The sequence below is a fragment of the Hyaena hyaena genome, unplaced genomic scaffold (genome assembly GCF_003009895.1).
Source record: "Hyaena hyaena isolate Hyena2069 unplaced genomic scaffold, ASM300989v1 scaffold_464, whole genome shotgun sequence".
NCBI classification, from domain to species: domain Eukaryota; kingdom Metazoa; phylum Chordata; class Mammalia; order Carnivora; family Hyaenidae; genus Hyaena; species Hyaena hyaena.
This window is the reverse complement of record NW_024081096.1, coordinates 668,391-680,843: the sequence shown is the minus strand read 5'-3', so window position 1 is coordinate 680,843 and position 12,453 is coordinate 668,391. Positions and strand designations below refer to the sequence as shown.

At 44.8% G+C, this 12,453-nt stretch overlaps 1 protein-coding gene across 2 annotated transcripts in view; it reads left to right on the top strand.

Moving 5' to 3' along the window:
- Nucleotides 1-11,617, top strand: part of NR3C2 (nuclear receptor subfamily 3 group C member 2) — a 344,127-nt gene extending 332,510 nt beyond the window's left edge. For both annotated transcript variants that reach the window (XM_039253773.1, XM_039253772.1), the window contains exon 9: nucleotides 10,695-11,617. In XM_039253773.1, the coding sequence (XP_039109704.1) occupies nucleotides 10,695-10,850 (156 nt within the window). In that variant the 3' untranslated portion in view covers nucleotides 10,851-11,617. The remainder of the gene's footprint in view (nucleotides 1-10,694) is intronic.
- The last annotated feature ends 836 nt before the right edge of the window (nucleotides 11,618-12,453 follow it).

Below are 12,453 nucleotides of genomic sequence, written 5' to 3'. Positions count from 1 at the left end.
GAGAAACTCCTTCAGCTTTTGTTTGTCTAGGAAAGTCTCTATTTCTCCCTCATATCTATCTGAAGGATAACTTTGCCAGATAGTATCCAGCAATTTCTTTTTCTTTCAATTCATATTCTTTGAATATGACCTTCTTTTCTCACCTGGCCTATAGTGTTTCTATTGAGAAACTGCTGAAAGTTTAATGGTGGTTCCTTTGTAAGTTACAATATTTTTCCCTTGGATACTTTTAGAATTCTTTATCTCTAATTTTTCGATAGTTTCATTAGAATGTGTCTTGGAGAGGATGTTTTGCATTGAAATAATGGGGTGATCTTCTATAGCTCTGTGAATTTAGGTGTCCAATTCTCTCCACATATGTAGGAACTTCTCAACTTTTATGTCTTTAATATTTTTAAAAAAATTTTAATGTTTATTTTTGAGAGAGAGAATGTGTGCAGGAGAGAGGCAGAGAGAGAGTGAGACACAGAATTCGAAGCAGGCTCCACACTGTCAGCACAGACCTTGATGGGGGGATCAAACTCATCCACTGTGAGATCATGACCTGAGCTGAAGTTGGATGCTCATCCAACTGACCACTCAAGAATCCTGTCAGCTCTTATTTCTTTAAATAAACTTTCTATCCCCTTCTCCTCTATTTTTTGTGGAATCCTGATTATTCTAATATATGTTCTTTATGAAATCCCATTAGACCATGTAAGGCTTTTCTCATAGTTTTTCCTTCTTTTTTCCTTTGTTCTCCTCTAACTTGGTTATTTCAAAATTATCCTCTAACTCACTTATTTTGTCTTCCATTTTCTCTACTCTGTTACACTTGTCATTTCATTTACTGAGTTTTTCAGCTCCAGAATTTCTGCTTGGTTCCTTTTATGATTTATAGCTCTTTGGTAATATGTCATCTTGAGTGTGTGTGTGTGTGTGTGTGTGTGAGAGAGAGAGAGAGATATTTCAACTGTCTTTACAGTTTTTTGGTACCTAGTTGAGTTTCTTCAACACTGATATGAATTCTTTATCCAAAATCCCATGCCTCTGAGCTCTGTTATTGGAGAATTACTGTTTTTTGGTGATGACAACTTTCCTTGATTTTTCATGTTCTTTGTAGTTTTGCATTGCTGCTTTCACTTTGAAGTAGCAGCCACCTCCTTAAATCTTATTGCCTTCACACTGAGTATTCAGTTTATTAGTGCTATTATCATCTAGGGTTTTCTCTGCCTTTGTATGGGTACACCTGTTACACTCTTCTTGCTCCCTCCTGTGGCAAAATTCTTAAGCTTTTACATCTTTGGCTTTTATAACTCACCAGGCTGCCTATTGGAAACCTTTCTTTTATTTTCCAGAAGACAGTGCTATAGCTCAAGTTTGTGGTTTCTCCCTAGTCCACAGACCCTAGCCTGTTTTTCGAACATACTCCCAAGGAGCTTGTTGTTGCCACCACACTCAGAAGTGTGCACAAGGAGCCACCTGTAGAGTGGAGGGAGGTATAGATTTAGCCCTTGGGGTATTAGGGTTGCCCACAGGCCTGGTAGGGAGATCCTCAGGTCAAGGGCCTCATGATTGGACTTCCTGCTGAGTGCAGGCAGCAGGCCCTGAGCCCCTTTAATGTCCTTTGATATTCTTCTCTCTCTTTCTTCTGGGTCATGGAGATCCCATGTTGGTACTCTGGGTGCTGCTAGATAGAGAGGAATGGATTTCTCTAGCTGTGTTCCACACCACCGGGGTAGCTGGACACTCACTCACTGGTCTGTGAGACAGGTCACTACCACCTGATAGTCCAGCGCAGTGCAATGTTGCCTTGATGGGAGTGAGAACAGAGTTGGTAAAGTTCTGTTTACCATCTCTGCTGTATCCAAACTTGTTTTTTGCTCCATTGGCTTGCTGGAACCCCCCTTCATAAAGGCTAGGCTTAGACACTTTCTCTGTTGCACATGGGTCTCAGCTTAGGTCAGCACTCTCTGTTTTCTCATGGCTATGTCAAGAGGAGTTGGGGCAGGCTCACTGCTACACTGGTTCCACCTGTGTCCATAACTGGATGCACAGGTGTGTGAGACCTTCCTGAGTTCCCTGGCCTATGGTGCCAGATCCTGCAGCTCCCACAAAGCCACTTTTGTTCATGGACGGATGACTCATTCTTCATTGAAAAAGAGGGACAAAAAGGTGCCTTCTGCCACTGTGGTGCTAATGTGACTCCCTGATATCTTCCCAGTCCTCTCTCTTGGTCACATCTAGGAGGCCTTCAGGACTGCTCACAAATACATCCTGTAGGTGAGCCCTCCAAGAGCATTCTGCAGAGTATTGGCACTGTGGGGCCTGGGTTTCCAAAAAGAATCCACGAGTAAATTGTAGTGTAAACTGTGTTGTAAAACGTTATATTGACTTCTGGGTATAGAAGGTAATGCTACTAAATTTGGGGTGCTATTTTTACTCTTGTACCATGTTACCATCATGTTTCACTGAGGCATCACCAATCAGAGAAAAACAGCCAGCGCAGCATGGACACGGGGTGCCCACCTGTGCACACGCAGGCATCTTCCACACGGGCTTGCACTGGGTGGAGATTGGGGTTTTGAATGAAGGCCAGACTTTTTTTTCTTTTTTTTCAACTTAAATTTTAGTTAGTTACGGTACAGTACAATATTGGTTTCAGGAGTAGAATTAAGTGACGCATCACTTACATACAGTGCTCATCACAAGTGCCCTTTTCAGTGCCCATCTCCCACCACCGCCACCCACCCCTCCAGTCAAACCTCAGTTTGTTCTCTGTTCTCTGTTGTTAAGACTTGGCTGTTGTAGTTTGTTTCCCTCCCTTATCTTTTTTTCTCCCCTTTCCATGTGTTCATCTGTTTTGCTTCTTAAATTCCACATATGAGTGAAATCATACAGTATTTGTCTTTCTAGGACTGACCTACTTCATTTAGCATAATACATTCTAGCTCCATCCATGTCATTGCAACTGGCAAGATTTCATTCTTTTTGTTGGCTGAGTAATATCATTCCCCCACACACATCAGTCAGTGGATATTTGGGCTCTCTCCGTAGTTTCACTATTGTTGATAATACTGCTAAGAACACTAGGATGCATGTCATGTACCCCTTCGTATGTGTATGTTTGTATCCTTTGGGTAGATACCTAATAGTGAAATTGCTGAATTATAGGGTACTTCTGTTCTTAATTTTTTGAGGAACCTCCATACTGTTCTCCAGAATGGCCACCAGTTTTCATCCTTGCTAACACCTATTGTTTCTTGTGTTGTTAATTTTAGCCATTCTGACAGGTATGAGGTGATATCTCATTGTGGTTTTGATTTGTCTTTCCCTGATGATGAGTGATGTTGAGCATATTTTCATGTGTCTGTTAGCCATGTCTTCTTTGGAAAAATGTCTGTTCATATCTTCTGCCCATTTCTTAACTGGGTTGTTTGTTTTTTGGGTGTTGAGTTTGATAAGTCCTTTATAGATTTTGAATACTAACCCTCTGTCAGATATAACATTTACAAATATCTTCTCCCATTCCGTAGGCTGCGTTTTACTTTTGTTGATTGTTCCCTTCACTTTGAAGAAGCTTTTCATCTTGATAAAGTCCCAGTAGTTCATGCTTGCTTTTGATTGCCTTGCCTTTGGTGACATGTCTAATAAGAAGTTGCTGTGGCTGAGGTCAAAGAGATTGGTGCCTGTTTTCTCCTCTAGGATTATGATGGTTTTTCTGTCTCACATTCAGGTCTTTCATCCATTTTGAATTTATTTTTGTGCATGGTGTAATAAAGTTGTCCAGTTTCATTTTTCTGCATGTTGCCATCCAGTTTTGCCAACACCATTTGTTGAAGAGACGTTTTTCCATTGGTTAGTCTTTTCCTGCTTTGTTGAATATGACTTGACCATATAGTTGTGGGAAGGCTGGACTCCTTATACAATCACTGAGTGACATTTTCCAGTATTCACAGAACTATTGCAGGAACACCTAGAGTAAGTAGTTGTAGCCATTTTTATTAGTGTCACAGTATTTAGAGTTGAAGCTGTGTATCTTGTGCCTCTGACCCTATTAACATAACTGGCTACAGTTCTGATCTTGAAAATAAACCCTTAAACCACCCCCCTCCCCCCACTTCTGAGTGCTCATTTCAGGCTAAAAGCTTGATCCTAATTGGGGGAAAGTTCTGGAGTCATCAGATACCTTACGAGAAATGAGCATACTGTTGAAAGTATATGGGACCCTATTTCAGAGAGGCTCTTATCATTCAAGTGTTCTGTCACCACTTAGTGACTGTGTAACCTTAGAACAGCGTGGTGGCCTGAGAGGCCATTGCTTGTGGTGGGAGTGGCCACACCACTGGTGATGACTCAATGGGGGAAAGGGCACTGATAGAGCTTAATGGCTTCATCTTTTGTGTGAGTCAGGTACCACCAGTTACCTTGAGACCTTGCCAGGTTCCTCTACTGCCCTGACAGCTGTGGCCCTTCAGGCTGGATAAATCATGACCGGCAATCTAGCCAAACTTCTGTGATCCCAGCAGATATATTTTGTGTACAATGAAAAGTCAGTGCACAGAACTTTTCTCTGATTCTTAATAATGTGAGACTCCTTTCTGACTGTAATTAGGGTTCTTGCCTTTCCATCTAGCCTGGCATTTACCAGGAGCGGCTGGTGTGAACCAATATTAAGGCATCAGGCCTTTCGTCTCATTGCAGTTAGGGCATTCATGCTGACGGGCCAGCAGGGTAATAGAGCTTTTTATCTCTGGCTGTGACCATCCCCCTCCCACCACACTGAGCAGTGACTGGGGCTCCTGGCACCTGTGGCATGGCCTACATATGAAGTCACATTAAAACCCAGCAATAAATGAGGTGAAGGAAATCAAACTCAGAGAAAGATGAAAAAGGTTAGCTTCATGTCGTGAGTCCTGCATCATTTACTTAGTGCCACTAAAGTGAGGATGCCTATTTAAAGTACCCAGTTTGTGTTTTGCTTCATTGATTAAAACCAGCAAAGCATTGCCCTGAGAAAGCACCATTGAAATACGCTAACTCTGAGCACTTTAGAGTTTGGCAGAAATCACAGAAACACAGGAACAAGGCCACAGCAGCAGCAGCTCTGGTCCCTGCAGCCCCTCACCAGGGCTACACGGAAGGAACCGGAAGGGGGCCTCTCCTGGCTGCCGTGGGGCTGAGTAGGGAGGCAGTTCCTGCCTTCAAGGAGCTTGCAGGCTCCCTCAGGACCTGCAAATGTGAGAAGTTACACCGATAGGAAATGGGATCCACCAGAAAACAGAGAGGGTGGTGCCACCCATGGCTAATTATTAACTTAGAAGGACAACAGGTGGTTATCTGTGAGCTCAGAGGAGAGGAAGACCTCTTCAGGCTGGGGTTCCAGGTAGGCCTGGGCCGGGGTTGACTGCAGGGAGCAGGGCATGAAAAGAAAGAACCCAGAAAACAGAAGAAGCCAGTACTCACCCTGTTAGGAAAGAGTAACACTTTTGAGAAACCTTTCTATACTAAGTGAATATCCAAGGGAGCTGCTGGATTATCGCTGAGGGGCTGTCCATGCAGCTGCCTTGAAGTAATTTCATGTTATAGGCAGCTTTTGAGAAAGTCTGCCTCTCCCCACATGGTGCACTGAATGGGAGCAGGCCATGTCAAACTGAGCTTTTCCCTGCGGGCTTCTGGCTTCAAAGTGGGAATGGTGGCCTGGGAGTCAGATGGGAGCTATGTCCATTTAGTGATACCCAACCCCCACACAGGGCCACCTGCCAGGGTGTAACTGTGGCCTTCCCCGCCCTCACCATCACTGTACCTGGGACAGTGGACAGCGTCTGGGGAGGGCACACACATGGTAGTCATCTGTACCATTTTTCCTGGCTGCTCTGGGTTCAGGCGGGGGCCCTGCCCTATTGTGTGTGCACCCCCGCGTTGTACCAGGATGACACCTGGGACACACCTGTGCATGTGAACAGCATGACTCTAGACACGTGGCTGTGACACAGCAGTTTGGTCAGCATCCTGCCCACCTAGTTGTTTACTCTGCGACTCCTCCTTAGCTGCCAGGGCCTCGTCCCCGCTCCCTCACGCTCAACCACCTGCAGCTTCGCCCTTCCTGTGCCCTGTGTTACCCTTGTACTGTAGCAGCCCACCTCAGACACTTAGTAAGGGCCAGGGACCCGTGGGTCCTGTCCTCAAAGCCCCTGGCCCACAGGGTGCAGCAGTGGGTCTGTGAACAGTTGGCAGACAGAACCTGCCGCCTGGACCAGACTGGCCTGTCTATGTTCTCCTCGCCCAGTGACCGGGAGGGCCTGGCTGCGATTCTCCCAAATAATCCTTCACCTCACCAGCCACAGTGAGTTCCTGGTTCAGGTCCTGCTAGGTTGAGGCCTTCAGCCTTGTCCCAGGAAAGAGTGGGCCAGGCAGACTCCTAGGAGCCACCAAGGTCCCCTGAGCGCCCAGCCCATTGGGCATCTTGGCCACCTCCACGGCAAGGGGTGAGCCCTTTTCTAAGAGAGTAATGGGGCCCCCTGACTCCCAGGTGTTCACAGGGTGAGATACCCAGTCCCAGGAAAGCCCTCATCCCTCTGCAGCTGGCTGAGGCATTTACTGTAAACAGAATCCCTGGGTGTCCGCTCATGACTGGAAAGGAACTGCTTTCTCAGTCTGTGGAACATGGAACAGCGGTGGGTGTGAAATGCCAGCCCCAGGTTAATATGCATGGTTAGCGAGTTAGAGTCTGGGACACCTGTCCTCAACCAACCTGTCAGGGGAGACAGCTGAACCCTGGGTCTCCCCTCAGCATCTCCTAGGTGATGCTCATGAGGTATTAAAGGTAGGTGTGTCCCCATTAGCAGGCTCCCAGAGGTGCTCTCGTGTGTGCTGCTTGGTGCTCCAGACCTGATTTACTCTGCTTCTCCTCTCCTATCGCATACTTGACTTGGCATGTTTACAAATACACACCCTAAGTGGCCCTGTCCCTGCCAGGTAACTTGTTCCAGATGTCAGCTGGTCACCTAACAGGTGCCGCCTCACGAGCTTCCTGCTGCCCTGAACCCTCTACCCTCTGAGCGTCCCCACACTCACCCTGATGGCTGTATAGCTCCGTTCCACCTCCTTCAGCTCATCAGCCACAGCCTCCTTGTCACTTGGACCACCTTACAAAACCAGCACCTCCTCTGCGCCTTCCTGCACTCACGGCACCTGACTGCATTTATCGTTTCCTCTCAGGTAGAGCAGAGCATAGATATCCTGAGACCAAGGCTTCATTGTGTTTGTCATGGTTTCCCCGAGCCCAGGGCAGGTGCTCCATAACCTGGATGGACAGACGCGGATGATGTCTTGTGGAGAAAAACCTCCACCCTCCCTGAATGCCCTGTGGCCCAGGGGCAGAGAGCCTTCATCCCTGGGCAGGAACTAGGGTCAACTCCAGAGAAGTAAAGGACACGGCAGCAGAGCCAGCCTAGTGGGGGTTGATGTTGCCTAGAAAGTGAGCTGTCTCCCATGAGGTGAAACTTTTTTTTTATTGAAGTATGGCTGGCACACAAGGTTACATTAGTCTCAGGTGGACAGCATAGTGATTGCATAGTGACAAGTCTATACATTATGCTGTGCTCACTGCAAGGGTAGCTACCACCTATCCGCCTACAACGCTGCGTCAGTGATACCCATGACAGTATTCTCCATTCTGTATATTTCATGCCCATGACTTACTCATTTCATAGCTGGAAGCCTGTGTCTCCCACCCCTCTTCATTTTGCCTGTCTCTCCACCATGTTGTGAAGGCTAGTGTCAACGAGTACTGCCTATGTTTTCTTCTACAAGTTTCATGGTTTCAGGTCTCACATTGAGTCCTTAAATCCATTTGAGTTCATTTTTGTGTATGGTGTAAGAAAGTCCAGTTTTCCCAGCACCGCTTATTGAGCAGACTCTATTTCTCTGTTGTATATTCTTGTCTTCTTTGTTATAGGTTAATTGACTATATAGGCAGGAGTTGATTTCTGGGCCCTTTATCCCGTTCCATTGAGCTATGCATCTGTTTCTTTGTGCCAGTACTTTATTGTTTGGATTACTGTAGCTTTGTAGTGTATCTTGAAATCCAGAATTGTGATACCTCTAGCTTTGTTCTTTTTCAAGATCGCTTTGGCTACTTGAGGTCTTTCGTGGTTCCATACAAATTGTAGGATAGTTTGTTCTGGTACCGTGAAAAATGCTGTTGGTATTTTGATAGGGATTGTATTAATTCTGTAGATTGCTTTGGGTAGTATAGACATTTTAACAATATTTTTCCAATCCACGAGCATGGGGTGTCATCTTCAGTTTCTTTCATCAGTGTTTTATAGTTTTCAGAATACAGGTCTTTCACTTCCTTGGTTAAGGTAATCCCTAGGTACTTTATTCTTTTGGGTACAATTTTAAATGAAGGTTAACATTTTTTAAAAGGAAAAATCATCCTCCTTTTTAGCCCTGCAGGCACCACACAGAGAAACCTTGGGGGCAGGGTGGGGGAGGGGTCAGAATGAACTGAAACTTGGGTTCTTTGTACCTGCAGCTGGTACACAGAGCTCTGCTGTCACCCACTAAAAGGTCTGCCCTGCAGTCAAAACTACCACATCTGGAGAGTGGGACCCAGCTTTGAGCTCTCACAGATACTAGCCTGCCACCTTAAAAAAAATGCTATCCCAATTGTAAAAGTCTCTCTCTTGGAAAGGCAAAACACAAAATTCTCCTGCCCCTCAATTTCTAGAAGGGGGGACCCGAAGACACAAAATTACACAAAGATGACCCAAAGCAGATTTTGCAAACTGTGTCCCATAGAGGAAAAAGGATGTTTTATAGTTTAAAGAGTTTAGGACCACTTGGGGGACGGAATCAGAGGGGTTTTACCAGCAATGCCTCTCAACCTCTTGATTAAGAATCGGCGTCCATACCACACTTGCTTTATGCCAGTTTACTCATTCAGTCCTCTTAATCCTGTGAGGCAGATACCCCGTTTCACAGATGTAGAAACTGAGAGTCAGCATTCACAAAACAAGCGCAGAGGTGTGAACGTGCCCAGACTGGACAGTGGCTTGTGCCATTTTCCAGTTTATTTGACCCCAACATTCTGTGAGTGAACAAGACTTACTAGTTCTCACAGTCCTTGGAATCTCGTTAGGGTAATGTCCCTCTGCAGACGGAGGGCATACAGAGGCACAAACAGAAGCACCAGATACTTCCCCTGATGACATTGTTTTTTCTGATATTAAAGGCATTTGCCATACAGTTATTTACTATTCTTAAGGCTGCTAATTGAGTTTAAAAAAAAAAAAAAAAACCCTGAGGGAAAATTCTAGATGGTATTTTCAAATCATTTTATTAAGACTACAGAGTGATTTTATGACCTTTAATATTGTCTGCTTTAATACAGTGGGAAATAGCCAAAAATTTCCTACAGTGAGGTATGGAATTAATGGTATACCACATTTGTGGATAGTTGGTTTTTTTAACTTACAGAATTGGGAGTAGTTCAGGTCCAGGAAGATGGAAAGGGATGTTGGGCCACCAAGTAGGGAAAATAGCTGGACAGGCAAGTAGACATGGACGTAGTCCTTGCTCCTCACAGTCAGCCTGAAATAGAAAGTGGGCTGAGAATGGATATGAAATACACAAACACACACAGTGGAAAATTAGCCGTGAGAAAGTTCGAAGTCCCACTGTTTGCAGTAACATGGATGGACCTTGAGACTATTACCCTAAGTGAAGTCACACAAAGATTATACATCATACTGTATGACATTACTTATATATGAAACCTTAAAAAGCCCAAACTCAGGAGACAGAGAAGAGTGCTGGTAAGTAAGGAAAGGGGAAATGGGGAATCGGCCAAAGGGCACAGACTTCCGAGTTCTAAGAGAGTAAGTTCTGGGGATAGGATGTATAGCATGATAATTATAGCTAATACTGTATTTATTACTTGACAGTTGCTGAGTAGATAGATCTTAAATATCCTCACCACAGAAAAAAAGAAATGGTAATTCTATGACAATGATGAAGGCGTTAATCATTTTGCAATATAGAAGTATCAGATCATCCCATTGGGCACTTTCATCTCACACAGTGTAGTGCATCAGTGATGCCTGAATAGAGCTGGGGGTGGGTACTGAGAAGTCTCAACCCTGCCCCCCGGCTCAGGGTGAGAAGCCAAAGGAGAGAAGAAGGTGGCAAGGTGAAGGCCAGCAGCTGTGGTGGCCACAGCCCCGCTGACAGGGCCCACCCGGGACTAGAGAGATCAGGACACATGCCAGCAAGGGCCTGGGCAGCACTTGCCCCTGCACCCCAGCCCACCTTACAGCCTGGGGAAGGCCCCTCGCCAGTGTACAGAGATGCACGCCTGCTCCACCAAGTTCACACATTTATGAACAAGAACTTGGTGAGAGTGATTCCATGTCCCCGCCACGAGGACCTCTGTAACTGACCCTGTTCCCACTGGTATATTCAGCTCCCACAGTTACTCAGCTCATCAGTTCTGGAGGAGAGGCACGGTGACAGGAGTCACAGGTGGCAGGAGACGTGAGCACCCCGTCCTCCCCCGAAACAGATGCCTTAGACAAATTAGGCAGCTTCACGGCCACGGTCTCCTGGTCGGATTTCTGCAAGTCTCTTGAGCTCACAGCGGGGTTAGGACGCAGAGGGCGCGGGGACGGAGATGAGGCCTCACTGTCCTGTCCCCGTCTGTGTTGCAGCTGGTCAGTGACTTGCTGGAATTCTGCTTCTACACCTTCCGAGAGTCCCAGGCCCTGAAAGTGGAGTTCCCCGCGATGCTGGTGGAGATCATCAGCGACCAGCTGCCAAAGGTGGAGTCCGGGAACGCCAAGCCCCTTTACTTTCACAGGAAGTGACGGAAGACATCTTACCAGGAGAGCTTTGCCTTAAGTTTCCCCATGTTATTCTACACCCACGAAGGACCCAAGGAATCATATTTTTAACATGTGATGGTTGATTCATACTCGTTCAGCAGTTTCTCAAGTTGAAATCACGTCAAGGGTTCAGAGCCGGGAAAGCAGTTTGACACGGATTTGGCAAGACCTGAGCCGTCTGAAGGATTCTTCCCTGTCCAATCCCCAGCGCTTAGAAACATGTTCCTGTTCCTCTGGATGAAAAGCCATATCTAGTCAATAACTCTCTGATTTTGATATTTTAACAGATGGAAGTTTTAACTATGCCATGTAGTTTCCGGTATCGCTTGTTTTAAAAGGGTTCAAGGACTAACGAACTTTTTAGAGCTTACCCTTGGTTGCACATAAAACGTATAGTCAATATGGGGCATTAATATTCTTTTGTTATTTAAAAAAACACAGAAAAAAAGAAAAAAAAAACATATACAGATTCCTGTTGTGTAATAACAGAGCACGTGGGGTGGAAGAGCGGCCCCGTCGTGGGACTCACTCGTCCGCGTTCCTCTGCATCACTGGTATACACACCCTTTAGCGTCCATTTATTATTTAATTAGAACAGATAAGATGTTAAACAAATGCCTTGGTTTCAATTTCTAGTATCTATTGTGTTGGCTTTACAAATAATTTTTTGCAGTCTTTTGCTGTGCTGTACATTACTGTATGTATCAATGTGAAGGACCTGAAATAAGGTATAAGGAACTTTTGTAAATGAGACACATACAAAAAAAAAAAAAAAAAAAAAAAAAAAAAAAAAAAAAAAAAAAAAAAAAAAAAAAAAAAAAAAAAAAAAAAAAAAANAAAAAAAAAAAAAAAAAAAAAAAAAAAAAAAAAAAAAAAAAAAAAAAAAAAAAAAAAAAAAAAAAAAAAAAAAAAAAAAAAAAAAAAAACAAAACTTTAATGGTTGATAGGATGAAGGGGAAAGTATTTTTGAAAGAATTCTATTTTGCTGGAGACTATTTAAGTACTATCTTTGTCTAAAACAAGGTAAAAAATTTTTTTTGTAAAGTGACATGTTCTGCATGCATAATGAACCGTTTACAGTGTATTTAAGAAAGGGAAAGCTGTGCCTTTTTTAGCTTCATATCTAATTTACCATTTTACAGTCTCTGTTGTAAATAACCACACTTAAACCTCTTTGGTTGTCTCTAAGCCTTTCTACCTTTTCCGTACTTTTGTTTTGTCTCTGGTCTCCCGCTTGGGGCGTTCGTGGGACTTGAGCACGGTTTCCGGCTTCTGCTCCATCCTGCTTCTATCCAGGAGTGACAGGCTGCAGTGCCCGCAGCTCCTCCAGGGGTTCAGTTACCTGACAGCACAGAGTGGGTGTCCGGGGGCAGTGCCACAGCTTTACGAGGGCCGCCTCTTTTCCTTTCTTCCTCATGAAGCAGAATCGGCTCCGGGGAGGGGGGAGAGTGAAACTGGAAATGCCATGGCCCAGAGAGCAGAGTCTCATCCCATTGTAGAAACTCAGATTTTCTCCTTTGGGAAACAAATTCCATGTACTCACTACATCTGTGGAAGGTGACCTATTCACTTCTGGTCTTGGAAA